Consider the following 23,991-nt stretch of genomic DNA (forward strand, 5'->3'; position numbering starts at 1 on the left):
TTCAGATGGCGCTCGCGTCGTGGCGTGGGTGGTGCGGCGATGGGGGTGTGTCTAGGGCCTCTGTATCGGCCCATCCCTTTGACGAAGGAATTAACTAAATGGAAGACAACCTGTGAATAGTGGATTTCACGCGCCTTTGCTTTATACACGACACCCAAAAGGTGCTCGCGCGAGGGTTGTAACCTCAGCATTCCATGCTTTTATCTTTCTCTGGTATAATTGGAAGGTTTTATCAGAAAAGATGTACAAGAAGGACTTTTCACCGGGCGCCACAGGTTCGACCCAGAAAATGTGAAATAAGGAGGGATTAAAAGGATTAAATAAATAAAAAAATTAAAACTCATGATGTAACCAAATACACTTTTATAAATTTTTAAAGGTTCAGGGTATTACAATTTTACCCTAGTATATCTCTTGAAGGTTTGTCCTGGGGTAAATTATGTCCTCCTCTGAAGATTAAAAACAGGATAATCAACTAAAATGTGTTTAATATCCATTGTCAATTGACAGGTATTAAAAAGAGGGGCACGTGTCCCTTCCTTACTCTTAAATAAATAACTGTGGGTTGCATATGTGAGGCCAATATGCAGTCCCTTTGTAGAATTGGAAGATGACCCATTTATCCACAGAAAGGTGGATTTCTTTCCATTTTGTGTTGGTGATCAGTTCAGCCCAAGCCTGCCACTAATTCTTAGTGAAAATGTATCATACTTTTAAGGTGTCTGTAAGGAATATTCATGGGGGATGGGTTAAGTGGCCCACCTCTCATAGGCTTGGGAGGAGAGGACAGAACAAAATCACAGGGTTTGGTAAGGTTTGGGGTGTGGACGCAGCCGAAGCAGTGAGACCACCCTTGTCATAAACTGCTAGTGTGTCCTCAAGACTGTAGAGGACATCTGAACTTAGGAGCCCTTAAGTATGAGGGGAGCCAACTTCGTGAGAACGTGTTGGAGACTGAAAATTATAGTCTTTTGAAAAGGCTGCCTCAGGACAATGGGGAAAATCCATCTAGACTCGGAGTTCCACAAATGGGAACACAAGTAGCGTTTTAATACTGATTGGAAATTTTTCCAAGAGTAAAAAAAAAAAAAATTCTCTGGGAAATCATTCACATGTTACCCCTTTATAAGTATGGGTACTAGGCTGTGACCTGGCTCATGGCACACAAGCTACTGTAGTCAGTGTTTTCTATAAGTGCCAGCTCAAGGTCCCTCTGAATTGCATGAAGGGAGAAAGAAGACAGTCTATTTACCCATCAGTCCATAACCTTACGAGACTACTGTATGCACTCACTCTTAACGGATAATGAAGAGTAATGCAAGTGACTGGAAGAAAATATCCAAGTTACAAGCTATAAACACAAAAGGGTAAGAGTTGAAAGCAAAAGTCTATCTTAGATAGGATGTTGAGGTACTTCTTCCAAACTTCACGATCAGGAGTGTTGTGCGGAAGCAACCAAGCATTATGAACAGGGTTTCCGAGCCACATGCGCAGTAGTTGCTTAGCAACGATGTATGCTGCAATCAATTTCCTTTGATTGTCTGGTCGTAGAAAACGAGACTAGGAGCAACCCATACAAATGACAAGTTTTTATCCATGTAGGAATAACTTATTATTTATACAAGGTAATTAGGTGATGGATGTGGAAAAGAAAAAAAATGGACAAATGGCTACTAAAGGGCAAATTCAAAGGGAGCAGAAGAAGTCAGAAGAAATTGGAGATGAAGAATGCAGTAAAACCACAAAATTAAAAGATGGTAATAAACTGCAAACTTTGTGGACAAAGTCATGCTTTTTGGAAAAGATAATTGTCCTGCATATGGCCAAGTTTGCACCCTTTCCTGTAAAGTGTAAAAGACTAAAGGTACAGATAGTAGTGAACTAAGACAAAAGCAATGAGAAAGGTGCTTTGCACAGCAAGATGAAACAGACTATTCATTACGAGAGTCAATGACTGCAACATCCAATTTTTGCTAGACACTGGTGCAACAGTCAACTGTACAGTACTGTATTAACACTATGTACCCACAGACACTTAGTTTAGAGAAAAAAATCTACTTGTGGAACAATGCAGAAGTAAATTACTTTGTTGATGATAAACTCTTTGTAACTAACTAAGGAAGACCATGCAGTGTTATTTTTGTTGTTGGTAGTCTCCTGCAATCAATCTGATGTGGATACAAGAAAAGGGCTTTATAACCAATTGAAAGCTGCTAGCACCAAAGCAAATAATGAGCTAGGGGATCTTAGTGATTTTGACAGTCGACCCATCAACGACTCCAAATACGCTGCCATGCAGAAATATCCTTATTTTTATACAGGTGGTGAATGAACCGGTAAAATGCTAATTTCCAGTTGCAACAGAGGAACAGACTAAATGGGTTTCCCAAATGGCAGCTGCTAGAAAGCCAAACAGGAAAATAAGGAAAGAAAGTGTGTTTACCTTCAATCACTATATACAGCTCTACAACAAGAACGCTACCAATAATACCAATGAAATTTTTTTCCAGCAATATAGAAGTAAAAAAAGCACTTTTGCAAGTTTAAAGTTTATGAAGAATCATCAAAACTGACTACTAACACCTCAGGGAAGATTTCGATGAACAAGGCTTCCATATGGTCTAAAAGTATCAAGAGATATTTCAAATGAAACTTCATCATGCACTTGTTGATCTGGATGGTAATGCCTGCATACCTGCATAGCTGATGTATCATTGAGATATGTGGAAACACTAATCAAGAATCCAAAAAGGATCATGTATTGAATCTTGACAACCTGCTACAACGATGCAAGCAGCACATTATCCTGAACTGAACTGAAGAGAAAATCCACCTGAAACAGTGACATTGAATTTCCTTGGCACAGATTGACAACGGACAGCAAGACTAGCGATGAAAAATTCAGGTAATTAGACAAATGCTGAACCCAGAAAATAGAGTTGTCAGTGGTGTGGTACAATATTTAGCTCTTCATTCCAAACCTTGCTTAGGACCTATAGCCAATCCCTAAGTTAGAAAGAAACAAAGATTGATTGTGTCTGGTCTGAAGAATGTGATTAAGCCTTCAAGCAAGTAAAACAGACATGCAACTCTTCTGTACTTTCAATTCACGATCCTGACATGGAACTGGTTCTCCAAGTACATAATTCAGGAAAAGGGCCTACAAGTTTTACTACTCCAGGATGAACGCTAATGGAGCATGCTTCAAGAAATCTCCAATCGAATGAATGGGGATGGCCTCAGCTCGAAGAAACTTTGCCAATAGTATTCAGATTAGAGAAGTTTGATCAGTATACCTTGGAAAGAAAGGAGAGAATCTACAATGACCATAAACAACTTATTTTGCCAAAACCAGTCATGTAACCAGGTGAGGGGTGAAATGCCTGATCCAAGAATTTTCTCATATACACCTCATGATGTACCTGACAAGAGAATGGAAGAAATTCAGGAGGCAACTGCAAATGATCCCCTCTCAACAACTGATACAAGTCCAGACATCAGGTAGCTGATGAAGCCAAAACTTTCATTCAACATATTAGCATATGAAAATGATATATATAGAGGTTAAGTCTTTATACAAAAATGATAATGGTCCAGTGATCAAAAAGCTACTGCATGCTTCTCACAATGCTCCAAAAACAATGAGGTGGTGAAAAAAAAACTTTATTGGCCTGCAATGCTAAAAGTTGAAACTATGGCAAATGATTTTTCAGTTACTAAGAGCTGAAGCCAGCCAACAGGCAATAAACACTCATCACATGATTTAGCAAGTAAACTCTGGAAGAATACTGTAGATGCAATTTATTTGTCAACATTCATACCAATTTTATCGAGTACAAGTACCTGAAATCTCCTCCCACCTTCATGTGGGGTCGATGTTTCTGGCCAGCGTTCTCCATCTACCTCTGTCCCACACTTCTTCACCGGTTAATCCCTTTGATCGAAGGTCATCCTTGATACAGTCCATCCACATTCGCTTTGGTCTCCCTCTCCTTCTTGTTCACTGTACCTCCATTTCCATCACTCCTCCCAATATACTGTTCATCTCTTATGAAATTTTACTCATGGAATAGAGAAGGTTTGTACTAGATTCAGAAGTATTAACTTTGGCGAGTAACAATGGTTCACAGTTCACTAGCTGCAAAATCCAGAACTTCAGAAGAATGGAACACTGACCAAACGTCACCTTATTATCAAAGGCAGTAGTAAGGCCGAGGCAATGGTAAAAATAGTTAACCTAATTAGGAAACATTTAAGAGACTCCAACATTTATCTTGCACTAGTCAAACAGAAGTCTGCCAGGACAAGTATTGGTTGGTTAAGTCATGCTCAAGCAATGTTTAACAGGGAAATTGTGACTAATGACTGTGAAACAACAATTCCTCCTAGGGACTGATCTTATAAGTGCCTCGGGGGAATGAAGTCAAAAAGACTTGTAACGGGGGGACCGATCTTATTTGTACTGAGGGGGAACGAAGTCAAATAACTTTTTGCACTAATTGAAGAGGAGAGCGTAAACAAGGAGCAGGCTATGATGAAAAAAAAGTGCTGCCATCCTTTGAAAGACAAAGACCAAGATGTCAAAGAGTTCAGGGAACGTTTCTGGAGCAGGAGGGACTAAATCAGAGCTTCTCATCCAGAACAGTAGACCCTGTAGCGTCCCTTTGTGGCGATGACTACAAGGCAAAGGACTTTGTCCTTTGACCTTGCACCTCTATGCTTCCCTTACAGGAAGGATTTAGTGTAATGTTACTTCATGCACAATACTATGCAAAGGAACCTAAAGATCCTTAAAAGAAGTCTACAGGTCTGTTGTCCTGTGCTTCGGGATCCTTCTTTCTCATCAGGAGATGAAGCATCAGCTTGACATTTAACATGAGCTGGGAGATAAATTCCTCTGCAATATGAGCTATCCTTGTTAGACAAAGTTTAAAAACTATCCCTCTAGAACAAGACTATTCAGGTTCGGGATGTAAGTTAACTGTTCTCCAATTGGTCCTTGGCTGGGGAAGTTCCATGGTCTCTCCTAATCTGAGGAGAGCTCTCTGGTGGTTCTATGACCCTGAGGAAGAATACTTAAATCAGGTGTTTAAGTTGCTAAGCCACTAGATGCAACTGTCCTAACTTTACTGTTTCATCTACGAAGTATGCCCCTCGCATCTTCCTTGGTGAGCAAGCTTCCACTAACGAGAGGAGAGAGCTAGGCGATAATGCAATGCTGGTAGCTGTACCTCCTGCAAGGCGCATCTAGAAAAGGTGCGCCTAAGAGAAATATTTGGAGATGCACCTTCGAGTACTTAACAGTAGAAAGTGCCTCTCGACGTGGTGTCTCTAGCAGCGTGTCTAGAAAACAACATCTCCGAGATGAAAATGTAGGCTGAATCAGGTTTGGCGCTGCGCGACTAACCATGTGGCAGCTGACGAGGGTTATCCATGGACACTTTGTAGAGAACTGGAAGGCGCATGCATCAAGAAAAAGCACAATCAGGTGGAGTGCAAATGGGAGGGCAAGAGTGCATCCAGGTGAAGTGCAAACAGGAGAGCGACAGTATGGAGCGTAGAGGCTCTCCCTCTGATAGGGATGGGGACTATGCTGGAGTCTACGAAGAAACCTGGGGCGGCAGAAAGAACCAGAGCAAGAGACTGGAAGAAGACTGAGAGACGCTTGCCTCAGGAAGGAGCCAGGGATGACAACTCTCCCACTGAATCTTCCTAAAGGAAGACTAGTCACTTGGTACAAGACAAAGTTCCACAAGGTCAAGGAAAAAGACACCAGAAGTGTCCGAGTTCTTCCCCTAAGGAGAAAAGCTCAGAACAAGGCTGACAAGCAACCTTGTGACCAAGCTCCAAAGAGCAAGAGGTCTGGAGGAGAACCTTCTGAAGGACATCTAGAACCACAGCTAAGATGGTCCACAAAGTCACACGAAGAAGCTTGAAGTTCTATGCAGGGAGGTTAAAGAATGACAAGCAACCTTGTAAGCATGGAGGAGGGCCGCCTGAAAAATGATGCCTGAAGAGAATATCTTTGACGTCGTAGCAAATCTAGAAATTCCATGAACCTCGGGAAGGACACCAGAAGCTTCAGTGATTTTCCTCGGAAGAGGAAGGATCAGGACATTGACAAGCAATCTTGTGAGCATGTTCTGAAGAGCAATGCTCTGGAGGAGGACCTCCTGACGAGTGCTGCCTGATGAGAGGTCCTCAAATCTATTGGAGGTACAGAAGTTCCCCAAGTTCCCTGCAGGTCAGGATGAAGGATGACAAATGTAGCAGATCCCCCTCCAATGAGGATGGATTTGGAGGACGACACATCGAAGGACGACGACTGTACTGCAACTGAAAACATCCTCCAAGTTACTCGCCAGATATAGAAGGTCCCCGAAGATCAGGAGGAAGGAAAGCTCATGGGCGGCGAAGATCTTTGTCCTTAGAAGAGCAAAATAGGAAGGTGAGCATCCTTGACAGCATGCTCCGAGGAGCATTAGAACTCTGGAGAATGACCTCCATAAGAGTGAAGACTGGAGCTACAGCTGAGAAGGTACCAGTCTTTGAAGTTAATGTTAGCCTAGTCCACCAAGAAGGGTATCGTCGAGGCGATCAAGTGTCCAGGGAACATCCCTGGGCAGGAGTGACCGCTAGCACCTGTAGATGCTACACCTCTCATGAAACCTTGCAGAGGAACCTTGAGAATCACAAGGAACTTTCCGGGGTGGTTGGCCTGTGCTTTGGGATCCTCTCTTCAATTCGCCACATCGCAACGTCAAAACTAAAAAACAAAAATCCCTCATGGGAATTAGTCTCATACCAAGAGAAGCTAGAAAAACTCCCAGCCTCAAGGTTCATAAAAAAAATAATGAAATTCCTCTTTTCTGACCAGCCTCTGGAGGAAAGTTTATGGCAAAGAAGAAAGGTTAAGGTTGCAAGCAGTCTCAAGGACCCTTCAGGTGAAGGGATCTGTATCGCCCAGAACTACTTCCCTTTAAAGGATGACCTCTCAACCCCAATGGTCACCAGGTACGGATGTAATTAAAGGACCATCAACACGCGTTATCAAGAGGTCAAACTACAATAAAATATGCATGATTAGTAGTCTCACAAACATGGATGAAAAGGGAAAAATGTAAGAAAATTTCCAAAGCAAAAACTGCCAAAGTTTCCTGCAGAGGAAGAAGTGTACCCTCTAACGGCTGAAATCCAATTGAGGTTACAGTGAGAAAGGGGAGAGAGCCCCCTCCCACTGCTGGCAGGGAAACTACCAGGCGGTTGCTACTCCGTTAAGTTTTAACTTAAGTATTCCAGCTTCGCTATTATTCTTCTATAGTAAACAACAATGGTTTGTAATTGTGTAGGAAATTGTGCAGGAAAAAGTATTTAAAGTACCGTATAGTCACTTACAAATATCAACAAAGTAATAATAATCCTTGTCATTTATAGCTGGACATTAGCCACTACAGCAATTAATGCTTAAAAACTGGTTCCAATGGCATAAAAGAATCTCGTCGCTATTGTACACAAATAAGACTTCAAGCTTCTTGTTTTTCCATTTGGCAACATCTTACTTCAAGTCTGTCAAAAAAATAATAAAATTTAGTATTTATCTTGATTTAAAGCTCACAATCTATACAACCAAAGTTAATTTTTGTTGTAATAATATCTAACAGATTTTGTAGATTTGAGAACAAAGCCCTCAGAAGAATACTGAAATTTAAATGGCAGGACAGGATTAGAAATGAAACTAGAAGAGATTAGAGTGACATATGTGGAAGAGATCATGGTGAGGGGCAGATGGAGATGGTTTGGCATGCTTTTTGCACTTGCCAAATGAGATTAGTTCACCAAACTTTTAACTGGGTTCCACAAGGCACTAGAAGAGTTGGAAGACCCAGACCTACATGACTGAAAACTATGAAGTGTGAAGTAGATGAATGGCCAAGTATTGATTTAAAAGCTCAAGGTAGACGAATAGTGAAATCTAACCGAGGCCCTTTGCATCAATAGGTGTACGTGGAGGAAATGAATTATTGGGGAGTTTTATTTTGAAAATATACTATCAAATCAGCCAATTAAGTAATTCTGAACTTATGTCGCAGTCATAAAAGTTTTTTTTTTTTTTTTTTTTTTTTTCAAAAAGCAAGGGCTCTTTTCCATTACAAAACTGGTACAGGTAACTGATGAAAATATGGAAAGACATCTAATCTTGAATAATTTCAAAGTATAAAATTCTTAACACATGCATTAACTAAAAATCTATTTAAGTACCTAAAATGTTACTTGTAAACTTACCATAGTGCTGTATAGCCTCATTGCATTATCAGCCTGTATGTCCCAAATCCACTCCAAGTGTGAAGGAAACTAATTAAATCAACCAGACACATTAGCAATATTGATAAGTTCATTAATGCAGTTTATGGTAGGATTGGAATTGCACAATTTAAATTTACGTAAAAAATAATAATTAATAAAAAAAAAGCTTCATGACAGGATTATAATAATTATTGCAGTATTACTAGCTAAGCTACAATCCTAATTGGAAAAGCAGGATGCTATAAGCCCAAGGGGTCCAACAAAGAATAGCCCAATGAAGAAAGGAAATGAGGAAAGGAATTAACGACAAACTATATGTTAAAAGTTATTGATACAAAGTATAGAATACTTCACCATAAAACAGGAGTTGTAAGTTTAAACTAAGCTCCAACAATTTAACTGTCGCATCAGGAAGATCAATATTTCAGCGTCAATGACCTTAATGTCAGGATGCCAGATAACTCATCAGTCAGTCATTCCACAATAAGGTCACAACAGATAAAAAAAATAAATAAAGAATACTGCATATTCGAGCCTTATGATTGTGATGGCAGGGCGCACTTAAATGTATACATAGTACAATGTACGCTACAGGATGGTACAGTTTGAGATCTCAATGCAAAGGATGGTCAGAATTATAATTCTTAAGCAAAATTCATAAAGAACTAACCTAATGACTGTGCCTGAAGAGTAATATTTAGAGAAGGAAAAATAAATTCAATAGACCAAGTTCTTACCCAACAAATTGAGATGAGATTCAGCAGCTGATTTATAAAAGAAATCAGGTTGAATAATGTGAATATGAAATAACTAAACCAATTTTATAAATATGGTCGCCAGGAAAAAATTGTGCTTTCCTACATTCCAAAAGGATCGACAGTATGGGCCTCCAATTAATGGACCCTACTAGATAAAATAAGAGGAAGAATTAAAGCTTTCAAAATGTCCACCAATCAACATTTTGCTAGTGAAAATCATATAGTTTATGCTGAATGGTCTTCGCATGGTTCCCCTTTGGCCCCTAGTTGCTTTAAGCCTAATACTCTGCCTCTGTACCTGTATGGTTTCTCCCATCTTTCTGACCAACCTCTTAGACTAACAATTAATAGAACTGTATGTTTCCTTATAATTACACCTTTTTGTTGAATGGCCAACTCTTCCCCAGTGCTTGCCCTATCGCCAAAATCTTACGAGATCCAAATCATAAATGCCTTGTGATATTTCCTCTACATAAAGTCAAAGAAATGTAGGCTATATGACTAAATGTAATGAACATATTTTTAAAAATGAGCCAAAGTGACTGGGGAAACTGCCATCCTGGTTCAATGATGATTGGTAAAGTAAAAATGGAATCTTCTGAAGAAATTTTTTTTTAAATGATTAATAATCCCTCTCCAGCAAGTGTGTGTAATTGGGAGTGTATATGATCTATGTACATACCACACAGATTGTGCCAGATGTTTCCAGAGCCATAATGACCATTCTGGTAGATCATTTGAAGAAGGGTCAGGTTTCGGTATGAGTATAGCAAGTTCCTATGTGCATATATAAGGCTGATAACTGAATATCCAAGAGCTGATAACTGAATATCCAAGAGCCAATAAAACCTGTTTATTAACAGTGGCAGTGAAATTGGTTCACCCAATTCTTCTAGAAGATTGCCGATATTTTTTTTCAATCTGGAACTGTCACTGCTATCGTGAGTGCCTGAGCAACCGAATTGCTGATTTCCCCTAGTTATTGCTGGCTATAAGTGAAATTCTTTTATTATCAAGGAAATATAAAGCACATTTCAATGTTTAAAACAAAATGGCAACAGCTCATTTTAAGTAGAACACTTCAATAGTCAATCCTAATTTATGTGAAAGTTATAAGAAATGGCATCTTCGTTAAATGTGTACTGTATTTGGTTGTGACTGGCATGTCTATGAAGAACATCTGTCCAGAAAGCAACAGTGTTATACCAAGCAGGAACGATAGTTTGATGTCCGAATACTTTCCTGGAAAAATTGCAGATGGAACATATATGACATATGAAGACAGGAAGGGAGCCAGATAATCTATTGCTTATGATTGAAGAGTATTAAGGAGTATTGAAAAGTCTGAGGTTGTGATGTCGCACTGTCTTTGGAACAGTCTGGTCTACACCATTATTGCTCTTCTCTCTGAACTGCGAAAGCTCTTTAATATTGACAGTTCCAGCTTGCTAGGCAAAGAACCAACTTTTATCACAAGGTATACACCCCCCTTCACTGACCAACCAACTGTGTCACACACTCAAGACTGTATACTGTATCCACTTTTCATGCTGGCAGGACTTTCAAGGGGATAGGTAATGGCAGGCCAAGTATGAGTACACTAAAGGGCTCAGGTTTACAGTATATGGTTAGGAAAATACAAATTACTTCCAAATTTAATATTTCAAGTCCAAAATCTAATTGAGGAGAAATAAACCAGAGGTGCGACAGAGGGGCACCCTTCTTACCTCATGAACTCTCGACTCTTATGAGTGGATGGCTTGGTATTGGTGGTGAAAGTGAGGAAACTTTAGCCACTTGACTTGACCAGATAAGATTATCGTTGTGCTAAACACTCCTCTCACTTAACCTAGACATGGCCTGACTTCCTTTTAGGGAAGACAGAAAATGTAATATTTCAGGCTACACAAGGGAAATTGTCTCATACCTGCAGTCTGAAATAAGCCAGCTTGCAGTTTTTCAAGAGGGAAGATGAATTGGCCAGTTATTCGCTATGTTCATCCCAGGTGAACCCTGGGTAATGTCTGCCCTCGACTGACTGCTACGAGTCCTGTAATGGAGCTGAAGTTGCTTACAACACCTGCTATGCTGCTACCACAGGACCTATGGCCCAGTTCCGGTGGGTTACATCTTACAGGTAATATGCTGAGAATGTATTCAGACATTTCCAGGGACCAGCTTGCAGAACCTGCGCCACAGAAAAATTTCTTTTAAATGCTAGGGATGTGCTGATGCCCTCAACATCATAAGCTCTGGGTCTAAGATCTCCTGGAGGATGATCAGGATTCAGTCCTTGCTCTATAAACTTGGATAATCCAAGCAGACATTGTATTCTTTGTGACCCCCTTGTACCTGCACGTGCTGACAAGAAGTCTGATGTGCGGGCGAGCTCTAGAGGTCCATTTGATGTAGCGCCTCCGTATTCACAGACATAGTAACAGTAGATCAAGACTCACAGGACATAACAGTTAATCAGGATAATCGGTTACATGACAGAGCCTGGAAATCAGGAAGGCTCCAAACCTAGAGTTCACTACAGCCAGATTCATTCTTAGCAACGAACTCAGGGACTAAGTTGAACATTAACTGGCCCCATCCCTTGAATGGGCAATGTTGTAGTCAAGACCATTTATTAACTCGCTGACCCATTAGGCCGAGAATAGGGCAAGAAGAAAGACAGTCTTAAGGTCAATGTCATATGATTGATGTAACAGTTTGTAAGGTGCTCCCCTTTCAGGGATTGTAGTACACATACTACGTACCAAAGAGGTGGTCTAACTTCCGACTGAGGGCAATTAAGCTCAAAACTCCATATGAGAGAATTCCGTCGTGGAAGAATGTTAAAACTCGATCTAGTCTACATACAAGACTCAAGTGTGAGTGGCAGCCTTCCACCGCCAAGATTGAACAGAGGTTTTCCTTCAAGGTAAAGTAGGAACTCTGCTATCATGGGAAGAGTGGCAGAGGAGCGATCTGCCTTCCACAACACCAACCATAGAAGATGGCTCACTTCACTTGAAGTACAGCAATAGATAACTTAAGAGGTATCCAGACATCCTTTTTGCTCGGCGTTAAGTGGTAGGGAAGCGAGTGCCCTGTGGAATACTGTGTCTAAGTGAGGTTATCAGAGGAGATTAGGTATCTGATAAATAGTAGTGTGTCCAGGAACTATTTTTCTTCTTTAAAAACAGAGCCGTAAGGGTTATCAACAGCTCTTTTGATGCCCTTACCTTCTGAAGGGATAGGGTGTAGATATCCAGGTTGTCCCATGGATGTTGGAAGGCATCTTAAAGGGTTGCCTGGAGATCCAGTTCTGGCGAGCAGTACATCGAAGTCTTCTAGTTTAGGGACGTTGTGAACAGGCCTGACTTCTGAGAACCCACAAAGTCAAGACTGTTGGTTACCCGAGAAGCAAAGACCACCGAGCTAATTATCAGAGTTCCTGCTCCGACAGGTTTTCTTGCCATCAAAGAAACAGCCTGATAGGGCAATCGAGTCTTCTTCTGTCCATCTTAGGATTTCTACAGCCAGATGGCATAGCTACTGTGAAAAAGTACCTCCTTGCTTGTTTAGATAGGCCGCTATTGCCATGTTGCTGCTTATCAACACTTAAAAGTGAACTGAAAGGAGCTTTTGAGTGTTTGAGGGCTAGAAAGGCTGCCCTTATTTCCAGAAAGTTTATGAGGCCCTGCCAGTCTGATTCAGACCATAATCCTAGGGTCACGTTGTAACAGGCAAGCCCTCACCCCTCTTGATGCATCCATTAAGAGTATAGATTACTGGGGAGGTAGTGGTCTACTCCTCTGAATAGGTTAGTATCATCTGCCCACTAACCCAGGTCTCTTTTTCTCTAAAGCGACCAGCACCTAAGTCCCGCGGATCCCTGTGCTGAGACCAGAGAGATTTCAGTTGCCACTGGAGATATCAAATCAAAAGACTTCCTGGAGGGACCAGGCATTCCAAGGAAATCAGGTGCCCTAACAAGAGTTGCCACAAGTGTTCTTGTAATCAAGTCTCACTTAAGAAGGGACGTGCCACTCCCTTTTAGTCTCTCCACTGTCTTTGAATGGAAAAACCTTGCCTATTTTAGTGTATTTTCATCTAGAGATACACAAGCCATTGAGATGGTTGCTGAGAGGACGACTTGTGGTTTATCACTATCCCCAGATAGTGACTTCAGGCTAGAAGCCTGTGTGTTTGAGAAGGGTCTCCAAGTCTGCTAGAATCAACCAGTTGTGTAGGTTATGTAAAATACTACAGATGTTCGCATGAGCCCAGGCTGAGTGTGAATACTTTAGGTACTGTGAACATGCCAAAGCAAAGCACCTTGAACTAGTATATCTTGTTGTATAGGATGAATCTTAGCGACTTCTTTGACGATAGGTGGATTGTGATCTGGAAGTACTCATCTTTTAGATGCAGTGTTTTTAACAAAGTCCCTTGGTATGAGCCTGTCATACGGGGTCTGTAGAACAAGCCTGTTCAAGGTGGAGAGGTCGATGACTGCCTCCAGATGCCTTCACTACATGAGAGACTACTGTAGAAAACTGGGGACCCATCTAGGACCTCTTGTAGATGGTTCTTTTCCAACATGTTCTGACTTCTATCTGAAGGGAGCATTCCTTTGCTGATTCCTACACAAAGGAACATAACATCATTGGATGACTAGTCACTGGAGGGGGGAGGGGGGAGGGGGGGGAGAGAATGAACAGGATGTGGTACCCTGCATGGCAAACAGACCGTCCAAGGTTTGGCTCCGTAGAACTATCTCTGCCACCTGCTCTTCCGCCATCCTTCCACCGGTGGCAGGCTTCCACCGGTGGCAGGTGGGAGGAATGCCCCACCCTAATGAGAACCACTAAGTATTCCACCTATACCCCTATATTCCCTTGCCATGAAAGAATACTTCTGAGCTTGCTTCTTCACAGTGGATTGCTTAGAACCTGTTGACCTCATATGTCCTTGTTTGTTGATGGGACGATCTCTATGCCGGTGACACTGAGGAGTAAGGATGAAATGTCACTGCCCTATGGAGGAGTGTGTCTTTATTCACCTTCCACTAGTGCTCCACTATTTTGTCGAGGCTTTCCTAGTTAAACAGAGAAGGACCCTCCATCCACGAGTTACGTAACTTGAGCACTCTTCTTTTTTTGGGACCTGTCTAATAAAGGGTTTTGAGAACTCGCGTCTTAAAGAGCCAGTTAGTCCCCTAGTTGGCAAGGTTATAAGTGAGAAACTCAACCGCCCTCGCTTTGAAAAGCAAAAAGGTATTCAATACTTCCCAGTTAGCTGGTTTTGCCAAATCCTCATTGGCAATCAGATAAGCAACCAAAACAAAAGTCAATCCATGAAGTGGCTTGCAGAGAAGCTTTTGCAATCCACATATTCAAGGCTTCATCAAGGTTTCCTCCGCCGAGAACGTCACAGGTTATGCTGCCAATTTTTTTGATTGAGTACTCGTCAGAAGCAATTACAGGGTCCAATGGCAATGGAGTGAGGGAGGAGGATTGTCAGTCATGATCACGTAAAACTTCCCCTGCCGAACAAACAATGAAAGTAAAAGAAGAGTGTCCTACTCATACAGAGTTCATTGTACCAGTTACCTGGGCAAAGACTTAAATGGCTCCCTTCACCTTCCTGGACCACGTTAACTATCCTAGTCTTTCCAACTCATTCCTAATGCAGCCCAAGACCTACATAAAGGAATGGTCAGACTCATTTTGCTCTGAGGCTGTAGCTTAGTGCTAGCAGCCATTGGCAGCACATCACCTGCATGATATGAGGTCTTGCCACTGATCCAGACCCAAACTCTCACACAGGAGCCCGGGCTGGGTCAGGTTCATCAAAGGGACTTGTGAACTAGAGGGGAGGGTTCCCTGCCTCTGGCAACACCTTGGCTGGAACTGAATGAACTCGGGAAGCCCTTCTGTTGACCTTAAGTCTTGGGATACCTCTAGGTCCAGGTCTTCACAAGGTGTTAAGTCCTTCCTTTCCCATGGCTTGGCTGAGAAAGCAGCAAAGAGGGATGTATTCTCCTTCCAAAGAACCTTCACAGGCCACAAAGCCTGAGAAGGAACTTTCAGAACTGGTGGAGGCTTCAAGAGTACTGGCTGGTTCGGTTGTCAAACTCAAATCGCTGGTAATTGTCTGAACAAGATCGAGGCTCCTGGTGGTCCTTGGGTCAAAGGTATCTACTGGAGGCTCGGCTTGCCTGTGCACTATCCTCCTACTGGACAGTTCGACTTGGATAATAGCCAGTCTTTGCAATGCGGGATCAGGGCCAGAATGAGCGAGAAAGTAGGTACTAAAAGATGTCCCAGATGAGGAGAGAGACTAGGCACTGGTGGAGGAGCAGCTTACCTTACGACAGCTCCTACACCTGGAGGATCAGACTCCCAGGAGCACCCGACATCAAAGGGAATAGGGAACGTCATAGCCCATGCCCGAGGTGGAGTCGCTGGTTGAATTGAATTGAATATGGGATTTAGGCATTAAGCCAAGCACTGGGGCATCAAAGGCCATTCAGCGCTATACTGTATAACGAAAATCATTCAATCATAGCTGTACACTCACACCATTTAGTATCATTTTAACCTTTAATACAAATCGTAACACTTTCATACAATAAAATCTAGATGTGAAATAAATAGGGATTAAAAGGGTAAAATAAATAAATAAATTAATAAAATCAATTATAGCTCGTAATATAACCCAATACTTTGTATAAATTTTCTCAAGTTCAGGGTATTACAGTTTTCCCCCAGTATATCTCTTAACGGTTTGTCCTGGAGTAAATGTGTCCTCCTCTGGAGATTAAAAACAGGACAATCGACTAAAATATGTTTAACATCCATTGTCACTTGACAGGTATTACAAAGAGGGGCCTGTCTCCCTTCCCCACTCTTCATTAAATACTTGTGCGTTGCATGTGTATGGCCAATACGCAGCCTAGTTAAAATAATGGTATCCCTTCTACTTGTAGAATTACAAGATGACCATTTATCCACCAATGGGTGGATTTGTTTCAATTTTGTATTGGTGGTCAGTTCAGACCATCGAGCTTGCCACTTATTTTTACAGTAAAGATGAATCTCACTTTTAAGATCTTTGTAAGGAATACTCAAGGGTGATGGATTACTTAGCCCTGAAGCTTCCTTTGCTGCCTTATCTACTTGTTCATTCCCATCCACCCCAACATGGGCAGGGACCCAACAGAAGTGAACACTGATACTCTTCCTAGATTGCAGAAGTACTAACCAGTCCTGCACCTCTTGTACTAGATGATGGCCTGACATAATTTGTTTTAATGAGAGTAAAACACTATTGGAATCCGTAAAAATTGTATAAAAACTATTTTGGTTGCCATTTTTAAAAATATGTTGGACTGCGAGAATTATTGCGTACAGCTCAGCAGTAAAAATTGAACAAGAGTATGGGAGTTTCCTTCTAATAACAATATCCCCCACCACAGCTGCACTTCCAACTCCTGCAGCCGATTTGGAGCCATCTGTAAAAACATGTTTCCCATGATGTTGAGCAGCATGATTTAAAAACTCACTTTTCATTACCCTACTAGGTAAGGTATTTTTCCCTCCTGCCGTAAAACATACTTTAACAGGTGGATTACACCAAGGAGGAGACTTGGGATATCCTACCTCTGCTATCTGTGCTGTTAACAAGCCTACTTCTCTAGCATCATTTTTCAGCTGTACTTCCAAAGGCTTAGGCACTCTAGATCTGTTAGGAGCCCGATCTAAAGGCGCCCTAAGATATTTACAGTTAGGATTGTTTCTCACAGCAAGGGACCTAGCTAAAAACCTCAAACTCAACTCCTCTCTGCGAATGGAAAGGGGAGGTATGCCAGAATCAACATAGAGACTGTCAATGGGAGATGTTCTGTAAGCACCTGTGCAGATGCGAAGCCCAGCATTGTGAACAATATCAAGTTTTCCAAGTAAAGTCTTTGTAGCTGACCCATATATTTGGCATGCATAGTCTAACTTGCTCAGACACAAAGATGTATAAATTCTAAGCAAAGTTGTTCTATCAGCACCCCAATCAAAATGCGATATCACTTTCAGAATGTTCAGTGACTTCTTAACCCTGATAGATAGGTCATTTATATGGGGACCGAATGTCATTTTCTTGTCGAAAATGACTCCAAGAAACTTGACACTATCCTCATATGGCAAAATACAATCATTTAAGAAAAGGGTGGGGATCTCTTCCCTTTTACGAGTACGAGTAAAGCGAATGGCTTTGGTCTTCTGAGGAGAAAACATGAATCCGCGAGAATTTGCCCATGCGGAAGCAGCATTTATTGCAATTTGAAGATTTTGGCATGCTTGTAGTGCAGATGATCCACTACAATAAATTGCAAAGTCATCGACAAATAGTGATCCTTGTATGCCAGGAGGTATGTGACTAATGAGACTATTAATTGCAACAGCAAACAAGGTCACACTCAATACGCTGCCTTGGGGGACACCGCCTTCTTGCATGTAGGATGAAGATAGTTCTGACCCTACTCTCACTTTAATTGAGCGGTTTGATAAGAATTCTTCAATAAAAGAGAACATATGTCCTCCTATACCCCACGAGTCGCTGGGACATGCCTGCTAACTGCCTATTTCATCAGCTCTACGAGATCTTTAAACCACTGCTCGTCCTTCGCAAAAGGGATGGCTGCAGGAACCGCAACAAGGTGTTTATTTACGAGGAGATGAAGTCGAAACTTCTTGGGGCAAGCATGCCAAAGCTTCTCTGGGCGAGCATGCCAAAGTGCCTGTGCGCACCATCAAGGTAGCATCCGCAGCCACAGAAGAGAGCAGACCCTTGCTCATCTCGCCAGCCAGTGGTGGACAAGGGCTCGCCGACACAAAAAACTCCAGCCCAATTGGAATTTTTTGTCTGCGAGCCATAGCACAGCAGAGCTGGGCACAAACAATCGAGGAACCTGCTATAGATATACAAGCTGCCTTGCTCACTCCTGCAGGTGGTGGTGTACACTGAAGTTAACTAGCAAGGCAGATGGGCCTTCTCTTTAGAAGCATGCTGCCATCACTTGCAAACATCACAACAAGCTCCCCCTATCCTGTAGAGGGTATTAGTCTGGGGCAATGACCCCGAAGGTCCTATGCCTCACAAGACTTGTCAAGGCTCGTTCCACCCTAGAGGCATGGTGGCGAGAGGCAGCAACTGCAAGCCATAAAAATTTTTAACGATGTATAACAACCTGCTGCTAATTAGTAGGCATAGACCAGCAATCAAGTGTGTTTAAGAAGGGTGTTCTTACATACTTGATTGCAGACAGGACTAACAGGGAGATAGGTGATGGCTGGTCAGAAGAGTCAAGATCTTAAGATTGGTATAGTTTGGAGAAAATCTTTCAAATTGGTTATTTGTTCTAACACCTAATACAAATTTTGCTCTGTACTATCGAGTCATTCTTAGGAGAGAGAGTGGTGCAAGGCCTCTTTCCTTGACCACCATCGCAGACACCATTTTGCCAGATAGGAGATAAACTAGACACACTTACAAGTGAACATTGCCATCGCTCGTGAACCAAAGCACAAGCTGATCCTATCTCATCGGTAATTGAGGCTTGTGGCAAAAAGCTTGAAGGCTTATGTCTGGTGCAACTTGTTGCGCCCTGAGGGCATGATGGGGCGAGGTGTAGACCACAGAAGCAGCCAACACCATAGGGTTGCTCCGAAGAGCTCTAGCTCGTAGGGAGTTTTAAGTCGAGGCAATAACCCTGAAGAATTAATTCTCATAAGACTCTTGCAACGGCAAGAGGGCGAGAGGCGGCAATCTTAAGTCGGCAGGCATCACCATGATTGCTCTCCGAAGCTATCCAATAGCGAGTGGAGATCTGTGGCAAAAAATCCGCATGGTTACGTCTCAAGTGTCCCATGGGGGCATAATGGTGAGAGGGGGAACAAGGGTGAGAGGGGGAACAAGGGTGAGAGGGGGAACAAGGGTGAGAGGAGGAACAAGGGTGAGAGGCATCCCCATCTACACCAATAACCCCGAAGGGTTCTGTTTCCAGAACAGATTCTACCTCCTTGGCAAGATCTAGCAGTCGTAAAGTTGTGTGCTTAAGTGCAACCGAACTAGCTCGTGCCAGAAACTCACTATGACTCTTCAGAAAGAAGAGCTTGACCCTGCTCTTTGCTAACACAGTGTCTTGGTACCCAATATTGAGCAAAACTTGTGCATGAATAGGGTCTGTGCATCCACGTGCTGAAGCTGCATGAAACAGGTTTCTCACAGAACCTTGTCAGTGAGAGGAGCTTGCCTGCACAATTTCAGCTAGGTGCACAACACTAGGGTCTGTGCACAACCACTCGTCAGCGGTCCAATAGGATGGCGAGTAGCCTTCTATACTCCTTCAGGAGATGCATGAGCTCACATGGTGGCTAGCAAGGCTAAAAAAGTCTTTGTGTACAGATGCACAGCAGGAAAGGCAGGCTCTTCTCTAAGGAGAGGAAGCCCAAGGCAGAGGACACAAAGGGCCTTTCCTAACAAAACTCAATGCTTTGTACTATGGTGAGAGGCTTCGACCACAACTGGCTGACAGGCATCATCTGCAGCAATAACCCAGGAGTATGATGGGTGAGGCGACGATCACAAGCAGTCGGCATCTCCATCTGCGGCAATAACCCTGATGGATTATTACTTATGCGACTAATTGTGCCCTTGGTGCACAATGGGAGATTGACAGGCATCACTATCTGGTTGGTTCGAAGAGCTGGACCGAGGCACCAAAGAAACAAGCACACATTCTAAAACTGCCAAGGGAACAACCACACAGGTGAGGAGGGTCTCACTCACAGATGAGAGGTGCTTAACAACAAGCAGAGAAGCTCAATGCTTCATACGCTACAAGACCTCAGCGCGCAGAACTGAGGGTGTGTCACAATCAAAAAGCATGCAAGTCTGACAGTGATCAGCTTCTGGGCTCACCACGAAAGGATCCCATGACTGATAGGGACTACAAGCACCAGTCTGAAACTGTTATGTTCATACACCTGAGCTGCACGAATGAATGAAGAAGCAGATGGGGAGGGTGGGTTCACTTCAAAAGGATCCGACTGGTAACTCTGTGGGAAAAAAAGTCCGCAACTGCTCTTGGTTGTACAGCAACGCTCCACGAATGAAGGGTGAATGAGCTTATGTAGAGATAGCTGTAGCTAAGGCCACATGAAGCTCTGGATGAAGACTAGTCAACCCCTGAGGAGGTAGGTGAGCACTCCTACTGTGCCCCTAACTGTAGCACCTCCAAAAGCTGTTCCTTAGAAGGGGGACCCTGCAGCCGTCCCTTAGTAGGGGGGGACCCTGCAGCCGTCCCTTAGTAGGGGGGGGACCTTGCAGCCGTCCCCTAGTAGGGGGGACCCTGCAGCCGTCCCCTAGTAGGGGGGGACCCTGCAGCCGTCCCCTAGTAGGGGGGGGACCCTGCAGCCGTCCCCTAGTAGGGGGGGGACCCTGCAGCCGTCCCCTAGTAGGGGGGACCCTGCAGCCGTCCCTTAGTAGGGGGGGACCCTGCAGCCGTCCCTTAGTAGGGGAGGGACCCTGCAGCCGTCCCTTAGTAGGGGGGACCTGCAGCCGTCCCTTAGTAGGGGGGAGACCCTGCAGCCGTCCCTTAGTAGGGGGGAGACCCTGCAGCCGTCCCTTAGTAGGGGGGGAGACCCTGCAGCCATCCCTTAGTAAGGGGGGAGACCCTGCAGCCGTCCCTTAGTAAGGGGGGAGACCCTGCAGCCGTCCCTTAGTAGGGGGACCCTGAAGCCGTCTCTTAGAAGGGGGACCCTGAAGCCGTCCCTTAGAAGGGGGCCCCTGAAGCCGTCCCTTAAAAGGGGGACCCTGAAGCCGTCCCTTAGAAGGGAGACCCTAAGGCTCCAAGGAAGGCAGAGTTACTACCACCAGTGGCAATGGGAGAGAATCTCCATCTTCTGAAGATGGCCAAACAGGCAGAGACAACGTGGAGGGAACGAGATGACCGAGTAAGAAGCCAAGACTACTTCTGTTATCAACCGAACTACTTCCACCGATAGATGACCCCTCCCTGAAAAAAAGAAAATTAAAGCAAATAGCCAGTTTATGTAAAGGGTTAAAAGAAGAGCAACAACAATTCTGCACTACTGAACCAAAAGAAAAAGTGACTATCACCGGAGGTTTTGAGTGAGCAACGTGGCTGGTCTACCACTCTTGCAAATTAGCAGGAGGTTGTTATACCTCAGTAAAACGTTTTATGGCTAGAATCAGCTTTGCCAAAAATTATCTATAGTAAAGAGCAAAATAGCTTGCATTAGGTGTTGGAACAAAGTTTATAGCCAGTTATGATAAGGGTCAACGGGTACATAATTTAGTTTATAGCCAGTTATGGTAGGAGTTAACAGGAGAGAAAAGTCTGCACTATTGAGCCAAGATCAAAAGTGGGTATGCAGCCGACCTGTGTGTGTATGTGTAAGCGGGGTGATTGTTTTTAACACCCCACCACTGGTTTTCCAGCAAGCCCAAACAAAATACCCATAGTAAAGAGCAAAAGGGTTTGAACAAAGTTTTTTTTTTTCCGGTCACTGATCGGCATTGCCAGACTTATAACTCTTTCCGTCCCTAGGGTAGGGGAAGAGGGAGTAGTCATACCCTGGTGAGAGGGGTAGCCTGCAACTGTCGTGTTTTAATTAGGCAAAATGAAGGGGGATGAAGGGTAGCCTAACTAAACACATTACATACCTAAATATTTGGCCGTTATTTTTGATGGGTCGTGTACACTAGTATAAAGGCTACTCATGAATGGCAGTCAAGGGACAGTGACATTGCCCTAGAGACTGACCATATTTACATATCAGCACCCAATCTTAGAACAGGGAGGCCAAGCAATGGTTGCTGTGGATTCAACAGGCAGCCCTAGACACACTCAAAATCTAAAGGGACACAACAAGACACTAACGAGCTTGAACGGGACTAACCCCAGTCTAGCGATCACCTAACAGGACGTTTCCAATATGCCACCACAATACATAAGACTGATAACTCATACTGTTCTGTTCTAGTCATCCATTCAGTAAGTTGTATCCACACAGTGCTATTTATCTCTATATTTACTGATAATATAGAAGACTGTCTACCAAGATATAAACCACCCGATAAATGTTTCTACATCGGCTACCATTCATGCCAATAACACTATGAGAGAGAGAGAGAGAGAGAGAGAGAGAGAGAGAGAGAGAGAGAGAGAGAGAGAGAGAGAGAGAGATCGGACTATTCTGAAAGCTAAGACTAAGAATTTCATATTACTGTAATTTAATGCCCATTTGGCATACCCTAGATTTGAGTATAGTCAGCGCCTTGGTCCCAATAACACAGCTTTCTATTATAGGTGACCATTCATTAAAACCCAAATCCTTTATAAATTACGAAAATGAACATATTACTTTTAGTTAAGTCATCCTTTTCAAAACACTTTCTACGAAACTAACCAGGCAGGTTTGCCTCTTTCGTAAAAATAAAATAAGCGTCATTATAACAATTACTTAATTCGGCCATAGATATCTATGATATCTATCATATACCAAGGCACTTCCCCCAATTGGGGGGGGGGTAGCCGACATCAAACACAGGGGGCAAGTATTTCATACCAAGGTTAAATTTTAACCAGATTCTCGAAAATCATAAGTTACTGGCAAACTTGCAGTATACGGCAGATACGAAGGCCAGTAAAAAGCTTCCTGAAAGCGCTTGAATGAAACAAAAATTTAGGTCGTAGTTTCGAAAAAAGTTCAACATGTCATTCCAGTTACGTAAGCGGTAAATATATTTACTGTTCTCTCCGAAATAACTTCCAAGTTTTATATAATTAAGAGTTCTAGTCACCGATATTGAAAAAAATGTTTTAATAACGACTCCAGGGTAGTACCTCAAGCCCCTTGGAGCAAGTACAAGGAATGTGTAAATAATAAAAGTCAGGAAATATTGGACCCCACCCAATTATAAATCCCAATAAGCCTACAATTTAAAAAAAAAAAATTAGATCTAAATTAAACAACCGGCAAAGGACTTTCTTTCGGATACGGTCACACATCAAACTCTTTAAAAGTCACTTGTAACTTACTAATTCTACCACTACAAAACCTTCACGTCGTCTAAGAATTCTTGGTTTCTTGTGACAGCTACAGCAAGACAGGCAGCTTATACCTTGATTTTACGAAAGTGACTGCTGTCACTGCTCTTCCACAAAGCACCGGCTTCTCCAATGAATGTAGCCAATCATAAGCGTTCTTGTCACCCATCAAGGCCGCTGATTGGCTGTCGGATAAACGAAGTTTTTTACCAATTCTCAAATGTAAACAGTCGTTTACTGGTGATTTGGCACTTTGCTCTCTTTTGGTGATTTAATCTACAACGAAGGTATAGGGCATTAGAAATATAAGAATATACTGATTAGAAACGAAAGAATGATCTTAATGAGTCTTTATACAACCCATGAATTGAAAAATCAATAGCTATTCCTCCCAAATTCATCTACGTTTTGTTTCATTCATCATGTATCAGACGTTCCTAAAACTGCCATTGACTAGTTAATGCATAGGTGTTTGGTGTTCAAGAATGTACTACATACTGTATATTGAAAAAAAAATATAAAGATTGTAATATATTCATTGAAAAAGATATCTTTAAACACATTTTTGAATATTTTATAAGACATGTTCAGACTTTACCTCGTCACATTGATATATATTTATGATGCAGGTAATACAACCAAAATGATTAAATATGTATTTAAATATTCGTAATTGTGATAAAAATGCGATTTTTTCTATAATGTTTTCAAATCGTATCTTGATGACCCACATAGACTATTCGAAATTAGTGTGAATCATGCAATAGGAGGAAGAACGTTTAGTTATGCTGCACCGAGACTCTTCAA

General features: G+C 42.5%; 2 protein-coding genes across 5 annotated transcripts in view; one reads left to right on the forward strand and one right to left on the reverse strand.

Annotated features, from left to right (window-relative positions):
• Positions 1–23,991, reverse strand: part of Xpd (general transcription and DNA repair factor IIH helicase subunit Xpd) — a 436,267-nt gene that overhangs the window by 370,960 nt on the left and 41,316 nt on the right. The window contains exons 1-2 of one of the 4 annotated variants that reach the window (XM_068381756.1): positions 23,176–23,300; positions 7,396–7,566 (exon numbers count right to left, since the gene is read on the reverse strand). The exons of 1 other annotated variant lie outside the window; for it this stretch is intronic. The gene's annotated coding sequence lies outside the window, so the exon portion shown is untranslated. Of the gene's footprint in view, positions 1–7,395; positions 7,567–23,175; positions 23,301–23,991 lie in introns of those variants that run through there. 2 more of the 4 variants (XM_068381755.1, XM_068381757.1) reach the window with 2 other exon arrangements.
• Positions 20,109–23,991, forward strand: part of LOC137648208 (uncharacterized) — a 46,968-nt gene continuing 43,085 nt past the window's right edge. Inside the window, exon 1 of the mRNA XM_068381133.1 lies at positions 20,109–20,133. Within this exon, the coding sequence (XP_068237234.1) occupies positions 20,109–20,133 (25 nt within the window). The remainder of the gene's footprint in view (positions 20,134–23,991) is intronic.

This window comes from Palaemon carinicauda, chromosome 10 (assembly GCF_036898095.1).
Source record: "Palaemon carinicauda isolate YSFRI2023 chromosome 10, ASM3689809v2, whole genome shotgun sequence".
Classification (NCBI taxonomy): Eukaryota; Metazoa; Arthropoda; class Malacostraca; order Decapoda; family Palaemonidae; genus Palaemon; species Palaemon carinicauda.